The following is a 24,946-nucleotide window of genomic DNA, read 5'->3' on the forward strand; positions in this document are numbered from 1 at the left end:
CCTGGAACACAAGCTCCAGTAGACAGAGGGACAGCTGTGTACTGTGTGCATGAACAGCTGGACTCCCGCAGTGGAGCCAAAGCAAGAGCCCGTGAAACCACAGGCAGTGCCCCGAGCACTCGTCCGAAGCTGTAACCTCCCACATGGCATCACCTGGGGTTGGTATCCCTTGTGCCTTGCCTTGCAGGGGAAGGGTGGTGGCTCCATGAACAGCCAGGGTAGCAGCAGGCTCCTGAGGAGCCAGGAAAATCATGGCAAGGAGACCAGGAAAGGTGCAGTCAGGCACACCACTGCTGCAGAAGCCACTGCCCTCTGCCTAGGAAGGTAAACAGGGCTGGACATGGAGGCCACATCTCATGTCCCATGTCCCCCGTCTCTACCACTTTCATCCTGAACAAGCAGCTCTTCTGGAACACAAGGAGCCAATGCCCTCAAGTGTCAGGAAATGAGTGTTGATCCTACTGGGTTTACAGTCAGAGGGAGGAGAGAAGGAAGAGGGTTTTGGCTTGGAGCCCAAAGGGCCAAGGTCAGGCCAGGCATAAGCACAAGAGACGCACCTAGAGGGAGAGTGAGCAAGGCTGTGTGGTGGCAGAGCTCCTGGCACCTTGGCCCCAGCACCAGCCCAATGGGCAGGGTAGACACGGTGGGGTGGGGAAGAGATGGGCAGAAAGGCAGCCATTGGGATCCCTCCCATTTTGTCCCAGCTCAGCACTTTGGGGTCACTCAGTTGTCCTATCCAGCTGGCAGAACACTGAAAAAAATGCCAGACCCCCTTGGGGCTCAGGCCCCACAGAGCCTTTTGTCCCATCTGATAGGCAACTGCCCCGATTCACAAGCCCCTCCCTTCAGAACACAGCACCCTTTGTGTGGTGTTCTCAGAGTGGGGGGGGGGAATCACCATTCAAAATAGAGAAGAGCCAATTTTCACCCTTTAGCGATTTCCGTCTGCAGAAAAGGTGAACAGAAAAGAACTATTGGAAAGATTTGGGAAATGCCCATTTTTGTCAAAGTTTCAGAGACAGGCAGGGAGAGGGCCCATCAGGACCTCTGGAAGCTGCAGCCTGCACTGGAGGGACGCCTCTGGTGGTTAAATTTTTTTTTTTTAATTTTTAGTTTGTATCTTTGAAGTAATATGCACTTACTGCAAGAGAATTTAAAAAGTAAAGGGAAGTAAAAAGAGACTAATAATCATCCATCATTGTCCCATAGAAAGACCTTTAACTGCGGCATCCTCTGCACCCATATGAACATCGCCCTAAGTCATGAAAACTGTGTTTGGCTGCTCTGTCCCAGAGCTGCACACACCGCCAGCCCCCTCGGGGGCATCTGCGTGGTTTCGAAGTTTGGCTCTTACAAATTCTCCCAAAGAACCTGTTTCTACACGAATCTTCAAGGCGGCAACTGTGCTTATTTTTTAGGATAGATTCCTAGAAATACGTCCCTAAGAAACCAAATTCCTAGGAAAATGATAAGAGACTTACTGCACTATCATTGAAAAACAAAGGAAAGGAGAGGAGGCCCTGAGGGGCCCTGGGAGGTCTGGGGGTGCAGGCGGAAGGGGTACCTTGACCTCGCGCCTCCGGCTGTCCTCATCTTCCTCGTGCTCCACCACGCCTTGGCTCAGGTTGGTGTAGTTGGCCAGCTTGTTGAGGAGTGAGGACACCATGGGGTTGCTGTCCATTTCCTCCTGTTTGGGACCAAGATATGGAAAAGTAACCCAGACACTAAACTGAAGCACTCCCAAACAGACCCGGTCAACTGCCCAGCAGAGCTCCTGCAGTGTGGACACTCCAGAGAACCTGTTTCGAGGGCCACCTGGAGCCCAGCTCTGACCCTAGCCCTGAAGCCCACAAATCTACAATGGACCAGCCAGCCCGTCACAGCAGGTCTGAAGTGAGGGGTCAGGGGCTAGAGGTCAGGTTCCAGGACATGCTGAACAGGGCCACCCACCCAGCGAAGGGGAACAGGGTTCCCAAGATGGCCCAGGATTCAACCTCTCCAAGCCCCGTCACAGGGAAGGAACATGGTGTAAGGGTTGCAGACAGGGACAGCCACCAGCTCCCTCCTCACACGGTGTCCAGTCAGGTAGCCCAGCCTCTCAGTCCACTCTTAGACTAGAGTCTCAAGACCACAACCTCTTCACTTGTCCAAATTATAGCTACTATACTGCGTCATGCTTTTTGCAGGAGAAAGTGTAACTTACCTCAAAGAGCGCCATGTTCTTTCCTTCAAAGAAACTCTCTCTCTCCATGTCGCCATTGTTAATGATGGGGCTGTTCTCTCTTGACTGTCCATCTCCTGTTGGGACACAGCCTGGGTCAGTTTTAGGAGCTAAAAGGAGGTGGAGGCAACAGGGAACCAGGGAACAGCAGGCCAGGGGAGGGGATGGGGAACCCACAGCTGAGCCAAGCGCAGGGCACTGTGGACAGAGTGGGCACTGATGAGGGCATGGGACTCCGAGAGCCACATGTGGCCAGTCCTCCTTCGCTGGGAACACAGATATGCAGGTGGCCTGCCCAACACCACACTCTGCCCAAGTGTTCGAACCAGCGAGGCCCAAGAGGGTCCCAGCCCCCTGCTCTGGCTGCCGAGCAGTGAGAAGCCAGGACAGAACAGTGACTGCTGCACCTAGAATGCTCCCAGGCCAGGTGTCCTGTGTCTTCCTCCTCAGCACAGGTCCTAAGGGACCCAGGACAGGATCAGGCTATCTATCATCCACCATGGAGGTGGGACAGGCCAGAGCCTGGGTGACCCTCCACCAATACAACATGATAAGCCATGGAGACATTCAGCAGCCACAGAATGTCCTCAGCAAACAAAGAGGGGAGCAAGGGTCCCATCCCTGTCCACCCAAAACCCAGGCGGGAAAGGTAGTCCTAGAGAATTGGACCCGTGTGTTCTCCCCTCCCCCATTGGTGTCCACGTGGGGAAGAAACACCACCCTGAGCAGCCAGGCTAGATATGGGCACAGGTGGGGCTTCTGCAGTGTCCTGCCAACCAAGGCAAGCAGGACCCCCTGACCCAGGCTGCACTTCCTCAGCTGCCAAGTTGAGCACTGCTCCCAGATATTCAGTGAAACATGAACTGGATGCCTCAGGGGCTCAGACACGGTTATAGGACCCCCTGCAGAATGGCTTTCCGTTCCGTCGCATTACCCATACAAGTCTAACAATGAGGGGACAGTGCATGTGCCCAGCAGGAGGTGTGCCTCGGGAGCTTAAGGCCACAGGCACTGGGCCAGAATGCCTCGATCCAGTCTGCCAAGAGGACAAAGCAGTCAGCAACCTGGGAACACAGGCTGGCGGGAAAGTGTCCTGGCGCAAGATAAGCCCAGAGCATCTGTAGAGGGAGGTGCCCCCTTACCCCCGCACAGGGGTGGCCTCCTTGCCTTGAAGCCAAAAACACAACTCAGCAGCAGGAAACACTGCTTGTTGCTTCAGAAGAAAAAGAGAAAAGAGCTAGAACACAGAAAACCTCACCTACAGTGAGGGGCAAACAGGCTGAATCACGACACTGAAGAAGCCAAGGTCATGGCCACATCGCCTGTGCCCTGCCCATGGGTGCAGTGCCACCCTGGATCCCCCCACCTCCCACCAAGGCCGGAACCCCCCCACCAAGAGCCTGGAAACAGCAGAGCTCCCAGGTTCATGGCCAGCCAGCAAGGGAGGGACAGCAACAGCCCCTCACCTACTTCCCCAAGGACAACAGGCGGCTTGAGAAGAACCCAACACACGAAACCTGTCAACCTCAGAGGAAAGAGTCCAGAGCAAAGCAGTGACATTCTGGCCTCACTCCACTGTGCACCCCAGGCAAGAGGACGAGCGGTGGAAGGCAGACGCCTGTCCTGGGGTGCAGCAGCCAGAAAGGGAGGGGACCCACAGCAGGCACAGGCTTCTGGCAGGCGCCACATCTGCATCCCTCCCTACAATTAACCAGATACTTTCAGACCAAACATATAGCTCTTTTTATAAGGATAAACCTGCTCAACAACCAAATGGCCCATTAGTGAGAATTTGGTTTTAAATATGGTTCACTAGGTTAATGACTGTGCGCTTATTTCAAAACATATGGGGCTAAATTTGCCATGAGTGATGCCCATGGTGTGTTACATGAAAAGTGGGTAACACAGCATCATGTACAATAGGGTTGCAGCCTCTGAAAGGGCAGCTTGAAGTCAAGTGGGGCTCACTGCGGGGGCTGGGATACAGACAATAACTTAGTGTTGTTTTGACTTTTTAAAGCTCCCTATTGGGGACGGGAGTGCTCAGGTAAAAATAACTCCAAGTACAGCCTTCTGTTCAGAAACTTCAAGTCCCAATCCCGACCTTTCAGGTCCTGCAGGCCCTATGCTTCACCCAAACTCCTGGGGACAAATACCTGAAATGTAACTCCACCGACCACTAGTCTGTAACTTCTAGTAACATGAAAATGCTCACGTAGACAAGGGCCACATGGAGACAGCTGGTTAGTTTGGTTAGTTGTTTTGACAGCATTCCGAATGCTGATGGGTCACAGCGGCCTCACCTGCAGTCCCCCAGCTGTTTGGAGCAGATCCCGCCATGGGTGTAACAGACCCAAACATAAGATACGGTCTGCAGATAGTCATCTCAGACCCCCGCCTCCATGGCTATTCTGTCAGGACAGCCTGACCCAGGTCCCCAGGTCACTGCAGCCAGGTCAAAGAGGAGCCCACAGCCTGAATTCAAAGTGTGAATCCGCTCCCAGACCCAGAAATGTGGGGCCTGAACATACGCTCTGAATTCAAAATGGACAGAAAGCCCACAGTGGTGTCGCTCTGATAGCAATCCCTAAGTGATACAAAGCCCATCCCCTCTAGCACCTCCAGTACCTTCAACCAGGGATGCTGATGTCACCTGAGAAGCCACTGGCAGGGAAACTCACAGTGATCAAGGAGCCCCAGGGATCACCAGCCCCTCCTGTGCCTCCCAATCTGTATCCTACCCAAGTCCCCCAACACCGTGCCGACCTATGAGTCACTGCCACCAGTGAGTCGCTACCAGCACACTTTTTCTGGGTATACCGACTTTACTTTCTAGTGATAATGATCGATGGCTGATACAGAGCACAGTTCCCGACAGTGTTTCTGGAGTGAAGGCAAGATGCAAAGGGCTCTGTCTAGACCAGCCTCTGTCTAGAGGACCTTTGGGCCAGACCCTGATGTGGTGGCCCAGCACCAGAGTGGCTGACTGCCCTGGAAGAGAAGGAGGGAGGGGATGCACCCAATTTTGGGTTCTCTCTCTGATGAGCCAGGCTAGCCCCACAACCTTGGACAAAGTCAGGCTCCTGGGTCTCGTGTTTCTTGTCACCGGGCAAAGGCAGCCGATATGGGAAGGGCCTTGCTTGCTGCACAGCTCAGGCCAGCAACTCCCCAAGTGTCCCCGGGCATCCATGAGGTCCACTCTCAGATCACTGCCAGCCACAACCCCATGCTGTGTGTTGGGAAAGCACAGGCTGGTAGTCCTGACTCTTGGGATTTGTCTGCAAGTAAACGCCGTCCATCTGACCCCTCTGCCAGCCATACAGGCAGAATCATGCACACCCTGCAACTCCAAGTACTTCACCTGAGGGCCCTGACGTCTCTCCTAGGCATCTGACGCTCACTGGGAGCAGGTGGCTCACAGACATGCCATCAGAAAGGCGTAAACACACCCCACCTGTTCACTGTGATAAGGAACACCTAAGACAAGACATCCTGACAGAGGACTCAAAGGAAATGGAAACAGGTAAGAAGTATCCCCAGAGCTCCCCGAAGGACGAGAGGATATCAGGAATGACTTATTCAGCTAAGTGGCGTTTAGTGACTTGTTCACATTGTAGATGAGCCTGACAACAGAAATGGAAACCTGGTGGCATGAAGGACAAGTGAGCCGCCAGGGAACACAGGGAGCCAGGGCACCACAGGCCACTGGCCAGGGACAAGCTGCAGACCCCAGTACCTGGTTTCCCCTTTTGCGGGTTACCAAAGTGAAACATGCAATGAGGGCAAAAAATGGAGAACCACGCAAAGTAAACAAAAGGAGTAGCAGGTGCCCTCAGCATTTGGGTGAATCTCTCCAATTTGGAGACTGCCCCCCTTACGACCAGCCGAGCTTCCTCTTGTTATCTGAGTCATAAAACATGATTTTAGTCATTAGTCCTTTAAAGAGAATACATTTCCCTTCATTTCTGAAAAGTGTCCACTTAGTCAACCCTCAAGGATGCTTCCAAAAGCACTCATGTGCCCAGCAGACCAGACAACCTATCAGAAGATGAGAAGCGGCTCTGCATGGTGAACACCAAGCTGGAGTGACCCCAACCCAGCAGGCCAGGAGACTGGGACAGGGCCGGCGTTCAGAGGCACCTGACAGAGTTCTCGGACACATGGCCTCCACTCCCTGCTGCCACCCTGGGCGCAGGGCAGCAGCCCCTCCCAGTAGGAAGTGCCTGAGTGACTCTACCTCTCAACTCTGCAGTCAAGACACTCCCGTAAAAATCAAATGCTTCAATCTGAGGGACTCACCTACATCTCCATAATATGGAAACATGATTAAAACAGCACCTGGACAGTTCTTATTGTTCCCCTGGCTATTAGTACCTCTGAATACACTCAAATTTTGTTTTATATGTTTTAAGGAGGGTCAGGTTACAATTAAAGTTTGAACAAAGGAAACTGGGTCCTAAAGAACCCAAGGCCCTTATCCTTTCCCACACAGGGAGCTCAGAGGGCAGAGCAGACTTCAAACCCTCTCCTACTCCCCAGACACAGCCCTGATAGGCTCGCCAAAGCTCTGGAGGGCAGCGGTCCTCCTTTGGCCAAGACCCTGAGTTTTGGGGAGGCCACTCACCTGGGTTCATGCCCCCTTCATCATTCTGCTCATTCATGATGACAAGAACTGAGGACAAGCCTGAGCAGAGGAAACCGTGGGGCACAGGTGATGGAGGGGTAGGCCAGCCTCTCTAGGCCCCCCAGCATCCTCCTGGGCGGGCCCCTGGGTAGTACCCCACCAGGCACGAAGCCCCCAGGCTCCAGATGTCCTTGATGCACAGTGGTGGCCTCTGATGGGCAGGAATGAAGTTGAGGCTGTGTGATGAGGGAGGGCCCCACAGCAGGATCAGGTGTCCTAGGCCTAACTGGACTAGGGCAGGACCCACACCTGGTGTCCCCAGACAGGAGCACTATTGGCAGACAACCCGACCACGATTAATTTGCTCTAATGGAAGAGCCAGTGTCTGTCAGTCAGATGTTTTTAATCACAGTTATGACCCAGAGGTCATGGGATTAACCCCAAGTCATCCCCCAATAACACTTCCTCTTCCTGCCCAAAAGTAAACCCACTTCTGACTCACCTCCACATCTGAGGACTGAAAATGCGCACTGGCCTCACAATTACAAAAATAATTTTAAAATCTGTTGATTTTTACCATCTAGATGAAACTACCTGTTGTTTACTACATAGTAAAACAACACACTAAGGTAGAAGGTCACAGTTCAGGCGAGCCGGTGACTCCTCTCTCCAAAGCCGAGATACAAGGACATGTATGTCACTCGGCACAGAGAGCAGATAGGATTCCAATTCCTTACGGTAACATGTGGTGGGGGTTACGGACACAGGACCCATCCTAGGAAAACTCCCCAAAACCACCCTCCATGGCTTGGTACTGGTTCCTCTTGTCATTGAGAAAACAGACGAGTTAGGTTTTAAAACAGACCCTTCAGCCAGTCAAACCTGCAGCAGAACCAGTGAGCATGAGTTTCACTGTGCTCCTCCCACCAACCTGACCAGGAAACACTACCAGCTGGGCTGGGGTAGCACTGGGGGTGGCTGGGTGGCTCCCATTTGTTGGAGCTACCCCCAGGGGACAGGTGAGCTATGGATATCACACAGGAAAGAACTGAGGTGCCAATAACTCTTGAAGAACAGAAGAGAATTTTCCTAAAAACAGAGTGAAATGGAGAGACTTTATGGAAGGAAACATCATGGAAACACGTAATGGGTCCATCAAGTCATCCCTGAGTGGCAGCAGAGGGAGGGGTGACTCTATGTGCTGTGCTGGGCGTGGTGCCCGTGACAGTGGCCCTGAAGCAACTGGTACAGGCAGCAGACGCCGAGGAGACCTCCATCAGAGTTTAAACCCACAAAGACACCGGGGAGTGTCACATGGCCACAAGCCATTAGCATCTGCTTCACAATGACCTGGACTTCTGCCCTTTGGTTAGCTCTGAACTCTTGATGTGCTCAGGTCAGACCTTTGACTTTCTGTGACACAGCAGCACTTCCTAGAATTAGTCTTTTTATAGCCTCTAAAATGCATATTTAATGGTCCCACAGCAGAGGGCAACAGCGGCCCAGCTCCCTAACTGTTTCAAGGCCACCACCCTTAGGAGCATTCGGGGGTCCTGAGCCAAGGACACCAACACCAATCATCTATTAAAAGTAGAAATGTTGAACACTCAGCCCACCACCAACTCCACAGCAGGGTGGCTGTCTCAAATATGGGGTGACCTAGGCAGCAAGACAACGACACCTGGCTACAACGCGGGATAAAACGAAATCATACAGCCATTGTGCCACTCATTTTTAAAAGGCTGGGGTATGGACTTAATGACTCGTTTATAATTAGTCAAGTACAGAAAGCAGAAAAGAGCGATGTTACTGCAGAAACCTGGCAAGCACCCCTCAGCTAGTGATCAAGGCTCCCTTAGCCCCATGAGCCATGGTGAGGTGGGCACCCTTGATATGACAAGATGGGAAGGACACACTCCCTTTGAGGGCTTCCTCCCAAAACCCACAACTCCAGTCTAGTCATGAGGACAACATGAGCCACACCCCAACTGAGCGCATCCTCCAGCTCACTGCCCACCTCCTCAGAGCCACGCGCCACGGAAAATGAATAGTTTGAGAACCTGTTGCAGCCAACAGGACACTGAGCAGCACAATGGCTGAGTGCAGGATGGGGTCTGGAGACAGAAAGACGTCGGGGATGAGGTGAGATGCTGAGAGTCTGGAGGACAGTGGGCAGTGGCACACAGGACCGGCCCTCACCTGTGACCACCACAGTGAGTGCAGAGTGGACAGCAGGGCCCATGGGAACCCTTCCACCTCCACACGCCCCATAAATCCAGAACTATGCCAAATATAAAGTTCATTAAGTAAAATAATACTTCTCAGCTTGGTAGGAACACGAAGAGAAAATTTAAGAATCAAAGGCTGGAAAACACACAGACAGGTGTAGCTCGTGAATGTCAGGGCATGAGAGAGACCGTCATTTGTAACCAGTATATTAAGGGATTGGGGAAGAACCCGAGAGACACCCTGAAACCACCGGGTGAAAGGCGGGGGGGGGGGGGAGTCCCCATATATTGATTACAAAAGCAAGAGAAGCAGTACTAGGGTCATCTGAAGTCATATAGAGTGGGAGGTTGACCCCAATACTTTGGTGTTACAGGACATAGCACGGCATTCTTGCCTCAAAGCGTTTCTCCTGAAAATAGCCCCAAGGAAACAGGCATATATAAGTTTTGTGGCATTCTACAAGATATCTGGCCCAGATATCTTTGAGTGAGTCGATGTCAGGAAAGACAGCAAGGTGGGGAACATTCTAGACCATAAGCCAGCAAACTTTCTCTGTAAGGGGTCACACTGTCCCCTTACAACCACTCACTGCCACTGAAGACAATGTGTGAACAAACGCAGGGCCATGTTTCAAAAAAATTTTACTGACAAAAACAGATAGCTCGCTGGGCCATTAAGTTGCAGAGTCCAGCAGCCAGCTCTCAACACACAGCTCGTGTGACTCTCTCACCAGCCAGCAGGTTTACTCCAGCCCAGTGTAAGGTCTCCAGCTTTGGTACCTGGCCCTGACTGTGCCGCACCTTTCAGCAGGTAGAAGAGCCCACTCCCTGAAGAAGCCCCCTCCTCATGCCCCCAAGAAGTCCAAAGAAGCCAGCACTTCATGGGTTACTCTTCGACATGGCATAACTAAGCCTCAGTGACCACACACACCTGCTGTTCCCCTTAAGGTTTTGACAAAATTCCAGTTACATGACTGCTCACAGCACCTTTTAAACACAGCACACAAGATTATCTATCTCCAGAGGTATGGCTCTGGACAGATGGCCATTGATCAGCAAGCCTGGCCTAGGCCTAAGACCCAGAGCCACAGCCCACCAAGACCACAGACAAGCTCTCCCAGGAACAGATGGGACAGTTGGCACCTACTGGTGGAGAACCCAGGGGTTCAGGAAGCAACTGCAGCAGGATGGAGTAGGACAGGCCTGGGGCACACAGCCCTGACCAGCACCATCCTCCTCCCGCAGAGGCAGTGGCAGGTTTGCCCCAAATGAAGCCATTCATCTTGTGTCTTCACCTTGTCATTTCATTCCAAAAACATTTCAACACTCAGCAAAGTTACTGACGTTCTGTGAAGCCCCACACCCCTCACCAGTGCTGGCCACACCCCAAGCACAAACCCTTCCCATCCAGCTGAGGCCTGGGGCATTGCAAAACACAGGGCAGCCACCAACACCCTGTGAAACTGACCCCATAGGACATAGAACACCCACTGGCCCAGAAAGTTTTCCCATGCCCCTACAGGCAATCTCTGGTCTCTTTTTTCCTGCCCTTGATCAGTTTTTCCTACATCGATTTTGATGCCCATGTTTCTGGCTCCCTAAAATACAAACAGAATCCCAACATCAGTAAATGGTGACCAGGGACAGTGTTAGCCTGGTAAAGAGCAACTTCCTTCCCCAGGCCAAGCCTGAACTCAGTCACTCTGGAGACTGCACAGAAGCTGTGGGGAACTCGAGCTTTGTGACCCTGAGAGAAGAGTATATGTCCTTGTCATTATTGAGCAAACACAGTTGAGTCCTCTGCAGGGTCAGAGGGGGCAGCCATCATCCCAGAGAAGCAGGCAGGACAGTGGAACTCAGCCAAGGCTATCCAAGCTCAGGGGCAAAGAGGAGGCCAGCAGACCCACCTTCCTGCTCTGTCCTGGGAGCCTGGATCCAGGTGGTCTGTTGTAGACACTGGGTCAGGGCCCGAGTCCTGCCAAGGGCAGCATTCCCAAGCGGGCCCCAAGTGCACTGTGCCTTCTCCACTCTCTGGTTACAGCCTCCACCAGCCCCCCCAGCTCCACGCACAATCTCCCCTCCCGGAGTGAGCCAGCACATTCCTCCCCCACGCCTTCCTCCTCCAGCTCAAATGTGGGATTTCACCACAGTCTCTCCCAGAACGGCTCTCCAGGGAGGAGCAGAGTGACCTTTGAGGCTCAGAGCCAGACATGTTCCCAAGGGTCAGCTGGCTAGGCTGGACTAACTTCGGCAGCCATCACCCCTTCCTGCCACTAAGCACAGGCAGTATGCCCATCACTGGACACTGTGAGGGCGACAAAGGGTCCTGCACCAAGGTGCTGGTGATGGGGGAACATGTGGTCTGCCCATGGAGCTGCAAGGCACTCCAGCAGAGTGGAGTTTCCCTCTGGTGACTTCAGTGTATCCAATTGGCCAGACCCCAGAGCACACCACAGCCACTGCCCCAGTGGCCAGGTCCTCTTTGAAGTGGGCCAGGTCCTCTTTGAAGTGGTTAAGTGCTAGCATGAAGTGATTTTAGGTTCCACAATCCTAACAGTTAAATAATGATCCCTGGCCCTTGTCCTTTGCCCTCCAAGCTTTGCAGCCAGGATGAGTGCTGGGACCTGAAATCCAGCAGCCTGGCAATCAAGGCCAGCAGGGCGCCATGGGGCTCTGCATTCAGGCCAAGAAAACATGAAAGCTTGAGACTGAGTTCCCATGTTTTTAACAGCAAGTTTCTGGCTGAAACAGAAACACCTTCTGTATTGAAAACAGAGGAAACACTGAGAGGACAAGAACCACTCACAATCCACCAGCCATGACCACCACTGCGTCCTGAGGCATTTTCCCTCCAGCATCGTCTTCTGGAAGGAATGACAAGCCTTCACCTTCCCTTTTCCCAGTGGGGCTTCCAGGAAAGTAAAAGGGTCCTTTGAGAACATACCTCACATGAGAATGGCATCCATGTGCAGCCTCAGGTTAAAGCCCACCTGGGCACAGATGTGTTCCTCTGGCTCCCCCACCAACCAGACACATCCGATGGGGCTCCTGCCACTGTCTCCTACAGCATCCTGTGGGTTGGCAGGAGGTTCTCATGGGAAACACTGAGGAGATCTGGGGGATTCTGAGGGAAGAAGTCAGAGGGCTCCAGGCGCTGGAGGGAAGCACCACCTTAGAACCAGGCCCAAGGCCCCTGATCCCGCCTCAACTTACTCATCACTCCATTCAGGGCCCTGTCCCCACTGTCTGAACCAGACCCCACCTCTGGCATGTTTTTAAATCTGACACTCGGATCAACAAACGACAGGTGCTGGCGAGGGTGTGGAGAAAGGGGAGCCCTGGTACACTGCTGGTGGGAATGCAGACTGGTGCAACCACTGTGGAAAACAGTATGGAGGTTCCTCAAAAAATTAGAAATGGAGCTGCCTTTTGACCCAGTGATTCCACTCCTAGGAATGTATCCTAAGAATCCTGAAACATTAATCAGAAAGAAGATATGTACCCTGATGTTCATAGCAGCACAGTTTACAATAGCTAAGATCTGGAAACAGCCCAAGTGCCCATCAGTAGATGAGTAGATAAAAAAGCTGTGGGACATTTACACCATGGAATACTACACAGCTGTAAAGAAGAAGAATCTCGTACCCTTTGGGACAGTATGGATGGACCTGGAGAATATTATGCTAAGTGAAATAAGCCAGGCAGCGAAAGACAAACATCACATGATCTCACTTATATGTGGAATCTAAAGAACTTAATAAACTGATGAACAGAATAGATTCAATGACATGGAAGCATATATGAGACTGACGAATGTCAGAGGGATGGAGAAGGATGGGTGGGTGGAGGGGGAGAGAGTAACTAAACAATTTATATGCATATATGCACAACCCAAGGACATGGACAATGGTGGGGAGGGGGACTGGGGAGGGGGATGGGACGGGGTGGAACGGGTCATTGGGGAGAAAAAGGGACATCTGTAATATTTTAAACAAAAATAAAATTTAAAAAAAAAATCTGAAACTCGGTCTAGAAAGCAAAGACAGTACCAAGTACTCAGCTACCAAGAGGCACTGACACAGAGAAATGGCAAACCAGGAGCAGCCATAAAGTCCAGGTAAAGTATCAGACACAAACATGCGTGCACCCACAAACACACAGACACACACGCAGAACACAGCCACAGACACACAAGTACCTGCAAACACATAAACATACACACAAATGGCATGCACGCACAAACACACATGCACACATGGAACACACACAACACACTCACATTAACATACTTGTACAGGCACACACACTTGCGCGTGCAGATATATACATGCATACATGTTCACACATACATGCTCACACACGTGCACATACACACAAGCACAAGGGCATCACTGGGGACCACAGCCGAGAGCTTCTCAAGAGAAGAATGTGTTCCCAGACTTTCTCTAAAGGACGCACCCCCCTCATGGGAAATCACAGGCCCCTGGGGACCCCACTCCCCAACACCCACTCAGTCACATGGCTGCTCACTGCTCCTGGACCAACCTCTCCCACCTCAGGGCCTGAACTAGCAGTTGACAATCTGAGGGGGGGTGAGCAAGAACCCCCACCAGCCCCCTGGGGCGGCTCCCATTACCAGCCTGGCTCCTGTCTGGCTGTGGTCAAGACCCTTGGTGGGAGGGAAGAGGAAACCTAAGAACAACCTGGCGCTTCTCGCCTCTGATTTCGGCTCAACTCGATCCCTCCCCAGTGACCATCCTCTGAGCCTCCAAGAACCCAGGCCCAACCCACAGGCGCCGTGAACAGATGAAGCCCAGGAGATGAAAGGTCACTGCCACCTCTGGGACAGGCTGGCTCCTGGAGAGGGAAACTGAGGCACAAAGAGAACTCAGGGATGGCCTTGAGTCCCCTAGGGCCACACATCACCCTGAGGTGCACGTGCCCGCTCGAGCAGAGGGCAACAAAGATGTGGACGCATGGTACACCACCCCCCCATCTCGCAGACGGCGCCAGGCCACAGCCACTGTGCTGGCCAAGGGCACGGCCTGCATGTGAACACCCAGACAGGCTCAGTGTCAGGGCCGCATCACACAGCCGAATCGAAAGCAGTTCTGGTGCTCAGCAGTGAACACAGGCCCCAGGCGCCACTGGCTCTCCTCCCAAGAGCCAGAGACCCCAGGCCTGCCTGTGAGTCATGCAGGATCAGGCAAGTGGAGACTGTGCTCGAGAATGACCCAGACACAGGAAACTAAACTGCCGCCTGGAACACAGCTCCCACCCCCATCCACACAAAACACAAACGCACTTCCACTCCTCCCCCAACTGTTTTCTCAGAAAGAAACCGCCCAAGGAAAGAAAGAGGAAGCGAGCCAGGAACCCCAAGGAGGCACCAGGGCCTTGCTCAGGGCCCTGCCTGAGGTGTGGGCCGTGGGGCCCACACAGACCCCACCCCCACCCCAGGCCAGACCCCAACACCAATAGTTCTTGGCCTTCCTGGCCAGGGACCCAGGGACATAGCCCCATTACCCCCCAGCCCCGTAGCCCCCCACCATCTACAGAGACTACCTGGAGGGAGCTTGTTCACCAGGGCTCCTGGCAGGAAGTTCAAGGACCCACATGGCGCCAGGAGCCATGAACGGGGGCACCGGGTCACCTCATGCTTGGCCGGTCTGCTGAAGCTCAGGGGTTATCTTCACAGAGCAGCTCTCTCTGCTCTAAAAAGTGAGTTCCCCTCTTTTTCACAAAAGAAAGGTATTAACCCTTTGTACTCTGCTAACTCTGCTGAACAGTACTGCCCCAGCATCCCCCAGAAGGGGACCCAGGTCCCCTGGGGCCAGTCCCCAGCAGCTGCCTGCCAGGGTCTGGATGGCCCTTTCATCCCTCGATTCCTGGTGCCGTCCATGCCACTATTACTGGGCCTCAGCCCCTCGGGGCCCATCATGAGGGTAGGCACACCCACAGAGGTGGGTCTTCCCTCTTGAGGCCCCTGGTTGACCTCACATGCCCAGAGCTGCTTGCAGACATCTGCACATACTCCCCAGTACAGCTGTACAAAATGACTCTATGGGACACCCCCACAAACACGCTGAAATGGAAAGCACCCGGCTGTGTGAACGGTAGTTAAAACCTAACACTGAACATCACACTTTACCCTCCAGTCTCACATCTGCTAAGAGTGACGCTTATAAAATTCATACCCACAGAGGTGATGACAGGAGACCAGGGTGGCTGGCAACACAAAGCGATCAGCCAGACACCAGCATATGCAGCTCCAAACCTGACCGCTGTCTCATCTGCTGTGCCCCAGCTGTAACAGGGCAAAACTCTATTTCTTTAACATGACCCTTTCTCCTTTCTGTCCTTCCTCTAAGAACTTCCCTAATCATTAAGCCCTCAGGACAACAGATTCTGGTCAGCATCAAACTGTCTTAAGAACAAAGTCTCAGGTCTGCTGATCATGGAATTTCCCTCAAGCTAAAAACAGACCGGCTGTGTTTCAGCCCCAGCCTCAGCCCCAAGAAAGCATGAAAGTGGATTGACCGTATGGACCACACCTCATGAAAATAGAGTGAACGGTGCCATTGTTGACATCAGGATCTGACACAATGATCAACTACCCCCTACCCTGGCCCCAGCCAATCAGTCTAGTCTAAGACCCTAATTCCCTTAGTCACTATGATTAATGATTTTTCCCCTATATAACCCACCCCCTAGAAGCCATCGAGGAGCCGGTTCTTTGAGCTCTAGCTTACCTGTGACTCCAGGTTTGGGACCACTTCTTCAAAATAAACCTTTATTTTCTTGGCTGCAAACTCCTGTTTGTACATTACTGGGCTTTGATGTGAACAGGCAAATGACCCCTTCAGTCTGGTAATAGCTGTGCGGCTGCAAAAAGCCATCTACAGTGGCCCCTCCAGCACAGCGGCCCTGGAAGGTGTTCTGTTCCAAGGTCACCCATCCCCTAATGCAGGACCCCAGGCCTGGGGTCATCTGGTCAAGTCCCAGGATCATGGCCACAGGTCTACTGGTCAAAGGTCCTGACAGAGGCTCCCTACCATGGCTGAGTCCTCCAGTGGGCAGGGAGGCAAGGACAGCCCACCACTCACCTGCTAGGTCCAACCTGGACAGATACCTCTGGCCCACTCTGACTGCCCCAGCATGGTATCTGTGAGCCTGAGCTGCAGCACATGACCACGAGCCAAACATCTCCCAAGCTCCTATGTGGCCTTGGCCCTGACCATCTCCGAGACCACAAGGTACCTCACCCTTGCAGCACCCTGTTTCCAAGAGTCCCATGAGAACTTCATCCAAAACCTCAGTGGTACAGAATAAACCTGCCACACCCCTCTAAGTAGAAGACATTCGAGGTCAATTATTTGAAGGAAACATCCTTGAAATTCAGTTGAGCCTGGGCCACCAAGGAAGAGATGGATGATGCCACATGGCTCCTGGTCCCCTCCTGGGTCCCAGGGCAAGGGTGAGAAAAGAGGTTCCCACTCTCCAACAACACAGACACCAACAATACACAGGCCCCATCAAGGTGCTAGGAACAACAGGAAATTCCACAGGCTCACCCAACCCCACAGAACTGCCTGGCACAGAGAGGTGGGTTGCATGCACAGCACCACTCATCCAAGCCCTGCTGGACTGCACAGCCCTCTCCTTCCCAGCTAATAGTGATGAGAGCCCTGCCAAGCACAGGGGCCCACTCTGCCAAGGGCCCCCAGAGCCCATACACCAGGCACTCCTCCAGCCGCCCCTCCAGTCCCTGCACCTCAGCAATGTAGCCTCACCAGCTCTAGGCTGGCCCTTGTGGAATTCCTCTGGGCCAGTCCACCATCCCTGGCTTCAGACCTGGACTCAGCGCCCAGGCGCCTCTATCCAGAGCCAGGGTCACCCACAGGCCAAAGCATTTCACTAAAGCTGGGGGCTATATATAGGGGCTGCATTTCTGGAGAGCTGCATTTCAGGGGACTCCATCCTGGGGGCTGCATTTTGGGGAGCTGGCTGCTCATCTGTCACCAAACAGTCTGACTCCAGCTGGTCAGTTGGGCCAAAACGCGATATGGGGACAGCCACAGATCCAAGTGCCCCATGTCACCAGACAGAAAGCCTGTCTGCAGGGTCAGCTGCTCCCTGCTCACAGCCCTAGCCCACCTCATGAACAGTGACAGGTGGGCAGTGGGTTCACCTGGATGGAGCTATTCCAGTCTTCGTGACTCCTGGCAGGCACCCTCTGGACAGTGACAGAGCCAAGGCATCAGAAGCAGAACAGGCCCCAAAGCTTGTGGTTTCCACGTGGACAGGGCCAGGGTTCAAGTCTAAAGGTCCACCTTGCCTCCTCACCACTCTCCCTGCCAGTGCCACTGTCCACAGCCCCCAGCCCCCAGCCCCCAAGGCCTGCACAAGTGTCCCTTCCTGAGAGGCTACCCTGACACCCAGAGCCTCATGGTGCTCCATTTTCCCCACTGCACCACAAATCATGTGCTAGATCCTACAGCTGCCACCCCTCAGGAGGAGTACTGAGACCCTTCGGTTCACTGATACACCAAGGACCACAATGGATCAGCTGTGGTGGATACTCCACAGCCTTCACAGGAGAGACAGCAGCTACCGTAACCAGTGCCCAGTGGTCCCAGAGCTACCTGGTCTTTTGGGGCTGCCATTGGAGGCATCCCTCAAGCCTAATCCCATGGCAGCCACCCCCCTGAGCAGCAGCAGCCACCACCACTGGTGCCCACAGCTCAGATACCCACTCAAGAGCAATGAGATCAGATCTGGGGAACTTTTCCGAAGAAAAAGACCACAGAACTGGACCTAAGAGGCAATGGGCTCCTACACTGTTCAAAGGGCATACAAGCTGGAAACACATTTCTTTTTTTCTTTTTTTTATATATCTTTATTGAATTCAGAAAGAGGCAAGGAGAGGGAGAGACATAGAAACATCAATGATGAGAGAGTCATTGATCAGCTGCTTCCTGCACGCCCCCGACTGGAGATCGAGCAGCAATCTGGGCATGTGCCCTGACCGGGAATCGAACCTTGATCGCCCAGGATCCTAGGTCGATGCTCAACTGCTGAGCCACGCCCAGCCAGGCTAGAAACACATTTTTTGACCAGGGTGCAGATGTGTCACCACTGCCTGCACAGCCTAAGATGGGGATGGCACCCCAGCCATGTGACTGGACCCAGTCCCCTACGGGGCTACAGGAAAGAACAGATGCCCTCACACTACGTGACCAAATGCCAGTGATCAAGCCCCTCTCTATTCACCGTGTGCAGTTATGCACACACATGCCCACATGTACACGTGCACACATACATGAGTGCCCACATGCATGCACACTGACACGTACACACATGTGCAAATACAGGCAGTATGCCCACAACACACATGCCCACAGAGACATGAACACACGGGCTTGGCAGGAGGCCTTAACCACATCTTCACTTGATTTATAAGAAAAGGGCCTATCACCTAAAGATGGTCTGGAACCCCCATGAGCGCACAGAGGACTCATGAACACAGGCCATGTTCCCAGCACTTGGAGCCATGCTCCATTTGGTGAATGTCCAACGACTTTTTGTTCCTTTGCCTTTACAAATGGAATTTGGTACAAAATATATGTTTGGTAACCTCTACTGCCTACCTAATATGAAATCCCCCTAAAGAACATCTATGAGCCAAGCTGCCTACAGCGAGTCCCAAGGACAAAGGCCAAACATAGGGTCTGCCTGGTTGGGACAACTGTGCCACCTGTCCTTCCTGTGTCAGTGTGATGCATCCCTTCCTTCCTGAAACCCAGTGACGGATGGATGTTGCTCCATGTCCTTGCCCAGCAGGACAAAACCTGAAAGCTTTGTCCTGTCCTGATTATCAACTGCACTGCTCCCTGAACCCCCACATACCAACCCCCAGAGTTGTGCTCTCACCATCCCAGTGGCAGCAGCCCCACGCTTGGCAGAAAGCTCGCTCAAAACCTGGGGTCATCACCTCAGCGGCCACATGATCCCTGAACTGGCCTAGCTGATGGCCTCACAGAATGCTACCAGCTACCAGCTGCCCACTCAATGGCCAGTCTGCCATGGGCCACGACAGGACAAAAGTGACACTCCCCAGGACTGCTTGGATCAGCGCATCAGGCTGTTCAGGTCCCCTTCACAGAGGGTGGGAAGAGAGACCCCTGGGTGAGCTACAGGACCTGAGCAGCAGGGAGTGAAATCACAGAAAGGAGTCCAAAAAGAACAGCAACCCAAGGAAGAGGAAGTGGAATCAGAGCCACGGGAAATGCCACGTGAGGAACAATCTCAGCTAGAGGAAGGAGACAAGGGGGTTGCAGGCCCCATGCACCCTCCAAGGGAAGACTCCCACCCCGTTAGCCATGGAAGCTGGGGGTGGAACTTCCATTGGGGGCTGGGGCCTGTGGCCATGCCTCACTAGGGGCCTGCATGCCTGTCTACTCTGTGGTCCCACACAGGGTACCCATGGCCTAGGACTCACCTCTACCTGGAGTGGGTAAGCACCAAGAGAAGGGGTCAGGCTCCCCGAAGTCAGTTAAAAACCCACCATAACAGCCCTGGTTTGTGCGGCTCAGTTGGTTGGAGCATCATTCCATACACTGAAGGGTTACGGTTCAATTCCCGGTCAGGGTACATGCCCAGGTTGTAGATTCAATCCCCAGTCAGAAGGCAAAGGATCGATGTTGTTTTCTCACACTGATGTTTCTCTTTTTCCTCCCCCTCTCCCTCTCTTTCTAAAATCAATTTTTTTTAAAAAAAAATCATAATAAGAAGTCAGAAAAAAGCACCCTCCTCCTCACCACCTCCCCTGTGTAAGGTATTTCTACCGTGAAACAAAGTATTGAGGACACAGGGATACATAAAAACCTGTCCTTTCCACTTCCAGACCAGTCTCTCATCACAATAAAATGCAGAATAAATGTCCCATCACGCAGGGGACCAGGGTGTGGTACCCATCCTCAGGGAGAGAACCAGCCTCCAGAAAAAAGAACCCCCATCATATCAGAACACCAGTAGGGAGGGGCTGAGGGCTCCTCTGGGAAAGCAATGGCTGCTGGTGGCCAGAAGAGCTCATTCTTGATGCTCAGAACCAGAACCATGGGGCAGTGGTGAGAGAAAAGCTGAGCTTACAGACTCTGCATTCATGATCTACCTGGTCTCAAGCCCCTGTGCCAGAAAGCAGCCAGGGAGCAGCTGTGACTAGCCCCACACTCAGCAGAGCAAAGCTGGGCAGCTGCCTCACCCTGAGGGAAGGGACACCTGAGAGAGGGGACAGGGCCCTAATGACCGATAATGCAACAGCCCATGAAGACATGTCTTCCAGCAGGCTCCTAATGGTGTCCCCAGGAAGGCCTGGCCCTTCCTGCCAGGGTAGTGACCACTCAGGACCTGTGGCCTCCACTGACCTCACCCTCTTTCCTTAAGTGCCTGGAGCTGGGAGCCTCCTCCCAAGGCTGCAATGGGGAAGAGGGGGGACGGAACAGACAGGGGGAGCCCCAGCTGTGGCTGCTAGACTGGGTCCTCTCACTCCCCCAATTTCTAGAGGAGAGCTGAGAGCAGAGATGAAGCTGCTTACTGAGGGGGAACTAACTCATCCATCAGCTACAGGAATCCAGGCCTGGGGCCTGGAGCAGGGATGGGGAGGAACAGGCCTGGGGGAGCCCCCACAAGAGAAAGTGAAAGTGTTACAGACCTGGGACTCCAGAACAAAGAGGGCCAGAGGGACCCTCAGCCTGAGCACAGCTGGGGGGCCTCCCTCAGCCCCACCAGGGCTCTGCTGTCCCTCCTGCTGATGACCCAGAGTGGGCGCACACAACTAGGACCTCAGCAGGGTCAATGTGACCGGCGGCCCTTAATCCAGCTGCGTGGGAGCAAAGGCCTGAGGAAGCAGGAAGGCACTCCTGAGAGCGAACCACCCCCTGTGGCTCCAGCACCCCACCCTGGCCGAGGGTTCTCACTCGAGGCCCCTCCCCCGTTCCCATAGTTACCCCGGGGCGTCTCCCACCTCCCACACCTCCCCACTGCCCCACCCAGAGTGTGAGAAAGTGCTTCCCGGACCCCAGGGGGGCAGGAGGGCAGGGGGGCGGGGAGGCAGGGGGGCGGGGAGAGGGGGGGTAGGCGCGGCCAGGAACGTGGTCCCAAGATGGGGCTAGCAGGGAGGAGCAGCACAGGGGGGCCCACAGCCCTAGGAGAGCGGGGAACCGCAGATATCCTTCGCCTTGGTCCCCGCGACTAAACTTGGTGGGGGGCTCTGCAGGCTGGAGGGGGGTGAGGGAACCTCAGGAGGAAGCGGAGTGAGAGCTACGGAGTGACCTTGGGAAAGGGGAGGCAAGGGGGGAAAAGCAGCCCCACACTCTTTCCTCCAGTCCCCCTCCCGCCCCTGACCGTCCCAGCCCAGCGCAGCCGGGCTCCGCCTTTGTCCGGCGGACAGGTGCGGCCGCGCTCACCCGGGCTAGAGCAGTCGGGCTCGTGGCCCTCGGGGGCGCCTGGCGCCTCGGTCAGCTCGGCCGCCTCTTCCTGGTCGCCTTCTGCCCGCGCCTCCACGGGCACCACGGTGAAGTTGGTGGGCATGGTACTCCGGGCACTGCGCGCTCAAGGCCACAACGCGCGCTCCAGCCGCTCTCCGCTCCGCCCGCTCCCGCCGACGCGCCGCGGGACTTGGGCGCAGGGGCGGGGTCCGCGCGGCCCGCCCCCGACCCGCCCCCCGGCCCTGTCCTCGCCCCGCCCCGGCCAGCCACGTGACCACACCTGCAGTACCCCAAGCCCCAAAAAAGTTTGCATTGGGCGGGGCCAGGCGCCTTTCGCGGACATCTCTCCTCCAGCCTGTGTCAAGTCTGCCCGTGCCCCTCGCTCGCCTAGTGTCACTCTCCCCGCAAAGGGTGACTCTCCGCTCTTGCACTGCCTCCCCCCCGGCCCCGCGCCCGCCGCAGAGCAGGCCCCACCACCCCGCCAAGTAGTTCCCCGACACAGTATGGCTCCGCGAAATAGAAGTGCCCCCCCCACCCCCAACCAGGCTGAGCTGGAATTTGGTCTCCCCTCCCCCTCCTTGCCTGCCTGGAGCTAACCCAGCGCATTGGAAGGGGTTTCCTGCAGAAACGTGCTATGGTTGGGGCAGGGCGGGGACTGCTCCAGGGGATTGGTCCACAAGGGACTTCATCTGGTATACAGAAGTTACTAAAGCTTTGCGACAGGACCCCAGACCCATCCCTGCCTGCTCAGGGGAGCCCGCCGTTCTCCCACCCTACTGGTCGGGTCTGGGGAAGCCACAGGGAAGGGAGGCTTGCATCCTAGTGCAGGGAAGGCCAGGCCAGGACGACAGAGCCCCGATGGCATTGTATCTTACAGCCTCTGCTAACTTTCTTAACCGATGAGGACACTGAAACGGGTCAACACCCGATGTCCATCAAAGTGAAAGAAGCTAGTCCGAAAAGTTAAGGCATCTAGGTGCAATGAGTCACCCCAAACAGTTTTACACCCATAATAAAGAAATACAGGTGGTATGGGCAAAGGTGGTCACAACATATTGAAACAGAATAATCAGAATGGTCTGATTGTGCTTGAAAAGTGTGGGTGTTTCTGCAGGCCCAAAGGCAGTGGAGACCAGTTTCTCTCCGAGTGGAGGTGCTGCTTTTCCCCGACATTGTATTACCATAACAACCAAACAACATAAAACCAAATTCAGAAAAGCCATTTCCAAAGAAAGACAAAGGAGAGAAGAAGGTGGGGTGGCTTGAGTTCCCACCTTCTGTCCCAGGCTCCTGGCAGAAGCTGGAGGCCTGATGTCTTAGGTGCAACCCTGGTAGGCCCAAGACCACTCTTGACAAGAATTCCACCTGTGCTTAGCCTGGAAGGGCCCAGCCCACCCAGGTGTATGCGCTGGGGGCCTGGCAGGCCCCCCACCCCCATGAATGAACCAATCCCCCAGACAAAGAGAAGATACCCACCAGCTGTTGCTCCCTCTACCGGAAAAGCAGGGGAGGGGAGGGGCAGAAGTGGGGGAAGGGAAAGGTGAGAGGAGGGAGGCACATTACCTAAAGCTAAAGTTATATTTTTTAGAACAAAAAGTGTGGTGAGCCTTTCCTGGTAGAGTGGGGATGTAAAGACCACAGGGACAAAAGCCCAGAGGGGAGAGGACGTGTCCAGAGCCTTTGGCTGCCCTGTGAGACCAGGACTCTCCTGGCCATCAGGGTGGGAAGAATTCTCTGGAAGAGGACTCTCCAGGTGTAGAGTGGTCTTCCAAGAACCCAGGTCTGTCCCACCTGCAGTGGCTCAGAAAGGGGCTATTGCAGTCAGGGACAGCAGATGTCCCCTGCCTTGCCCCAGCAGACAAAGGGGGTTCCAAGTGGGGGCTTTTCCACTCTAGGCTCCACCCCTGTGACCGAGCTTTTGTGCCCCTCCTCCTCAGAAGCCCTGGGTTGGCCCTGGGGATATCTCCCTCTCAGGGAGGAAGAGCAGGTTGGGGCAAGCTGCTTGCCCTGAGGACCTAACTGGTTCTGGGGTTCAGCAAAACAATGTCCTGGATCCTGAAACACGTCATTGTCACCTGAGAACACACGAACAAAAAGCATGGGGACTTGCCAGACGAAAGGAACTAAAAAGACCCACAGGACAGGGAGGGGAGGGGCAGCTAGGAAGGGCAGTGTGGAGCTGCCAGTGTGTGAGTTGCCCACATACTATTCGACTTTTCTATCAATTTGAAATTTTTCAAATAAAATTATTTCATAAGTCTAGGTGAAAGCTCCTCGTTTCAAAGTGACAGAGGGCTATATTGAAAACAGTAGTGGTAACAACCTTCAATGCCCCTAGTGAATTATCCTGCTGCCAACTGGCCTTTCTCTGCTCCTCTGTCCCCAGCTCAGGACATCCTAGGTGCCTGATGGCTGGATGTCTCAAGCTGCCCACACTGCCCTTCACCTCCAGGATTGGGGTGCAGGGAGGTGCAGGGGGCAGTCCCTTAAAAATGGGAAGTGGGATCTCCACCACCAGAGCTCTTGGAGACCTTGCTGGGCCTTTTTTTTTTTCCAATACTCACCCAAGGATATGCTTTTATTGATTTGAGAGAGAGAGAAAGGGAAAGAGAGGGGGAGAGAGAGAGAGAAAGAAACATCAATGTGAGAGAGAAACATGGATAAGTTGCCTCCCATAAGCACCCCCTGGGTATGTGCCCTGATCAGAAATCGAACCCACAACTTTTTGGTGTCCGGGATGGCACTCCAACCAATTGAACCACCTGGCCAGGGCACTGGGGCTTTATTTTGTATTTGAGAAAAGTAAGGAGTGTTAAAAGAACAAAGAAGTTGGGACCTGAGCTCTCCAGGGGGTTTTAGGTCCTTTAATGGGCAGAGTTCCAGCTTTAGGTCACACTCCTCCCATGGCCCCCAGGGGCTGGCTGTGGATCTCCATCCTCTCATTTTTTGAGGCTTGGAAACTTTAGTAGCACATGCACAGATTTCCTTCCCTTGGGTTGTTACTCCTCTGACGCCGTGGAAATCCTGCACACACGTGGTGACTTCACTGAGAGCACTTACGACGAATTACGTGACAAACTGAAGGCTTAAAGGGGGGCTGGTGCAGAGATGGCAGCCAGCCATCTTGAGCACATCGTAAAGTGTGAACCAGCCCAAACACCATTTTGCCCTCCAGCCCTTATACTGGTTCCACAGGTAACATTTTCAAGTAAATCTTGGGCAAATGTTTGCTGTTGGCTCCAGGTAAAGGCTGTGCCAGATTCCAGGCTTTAGAGTTGGAGAGTGAGCCTAAGAGTGACGCAGGGTCCCTGGAGCTGGCACAGTCCCTACTGAAATACGGACAGCCTTGACAAGATTAGGAAGGGAGAGCAGACCAGACCCAGCC

At 53.9% G+C, this 24,946-nt stretch overlaps 1 protein-coding gene across 5 annotated transcripts in view; it reads right to left on the minus strand.

Moving 5' to 3' along the window:
* SLC12A7 (solute carrier family 12 member 7) overlaps positions 1–24,946 on the minus strand; it is an 82,970-nt gene that overhangs the window by 30,751 nt on the left and 27,273 nt on the right. For 3 of the 5 annotated variants that reach the window (XR_013998450.1, XM_081132426.1, XM_081132428.1), the window contains exons 2-3: positions 2,204–2,298; positions 1,565–1,687 (exon numbers count right to left, since the gene is read on the minus strand). Coding sequence is in view for 3 of the 5 variants with exons in the window: in XM_081132426.1 (XP_080988552.1) it covers positions 1,565–1,687; positions 2,204–2,298 (218 nt within the window). In the remaining 2 variants the exon portion in view is untranslated. Of the gene's footprint in view, positions 1–1,564; positions 1,688–2,203; positions 2,299–21,540; positions 21,760–24,946 lie in introns of those variants that run through there. The other 2 variants (XR_013998451.1, XM_081132427.1) reach the window with 2 other exon arrangements.

The sequence above is a fragment of the Miniopterus schreibersii genome (assembly GCF_964146895.1).
Source record: "Miniopterus schreibersii genome assembly, chromosome: 3".
NCBI classification, from domain to species: Eukaryota; Metazoa; Chordata; class Mammalia; order Chiroptera; family Miniopteridae; genus Miniopterus; species Miniopterus schreibersii.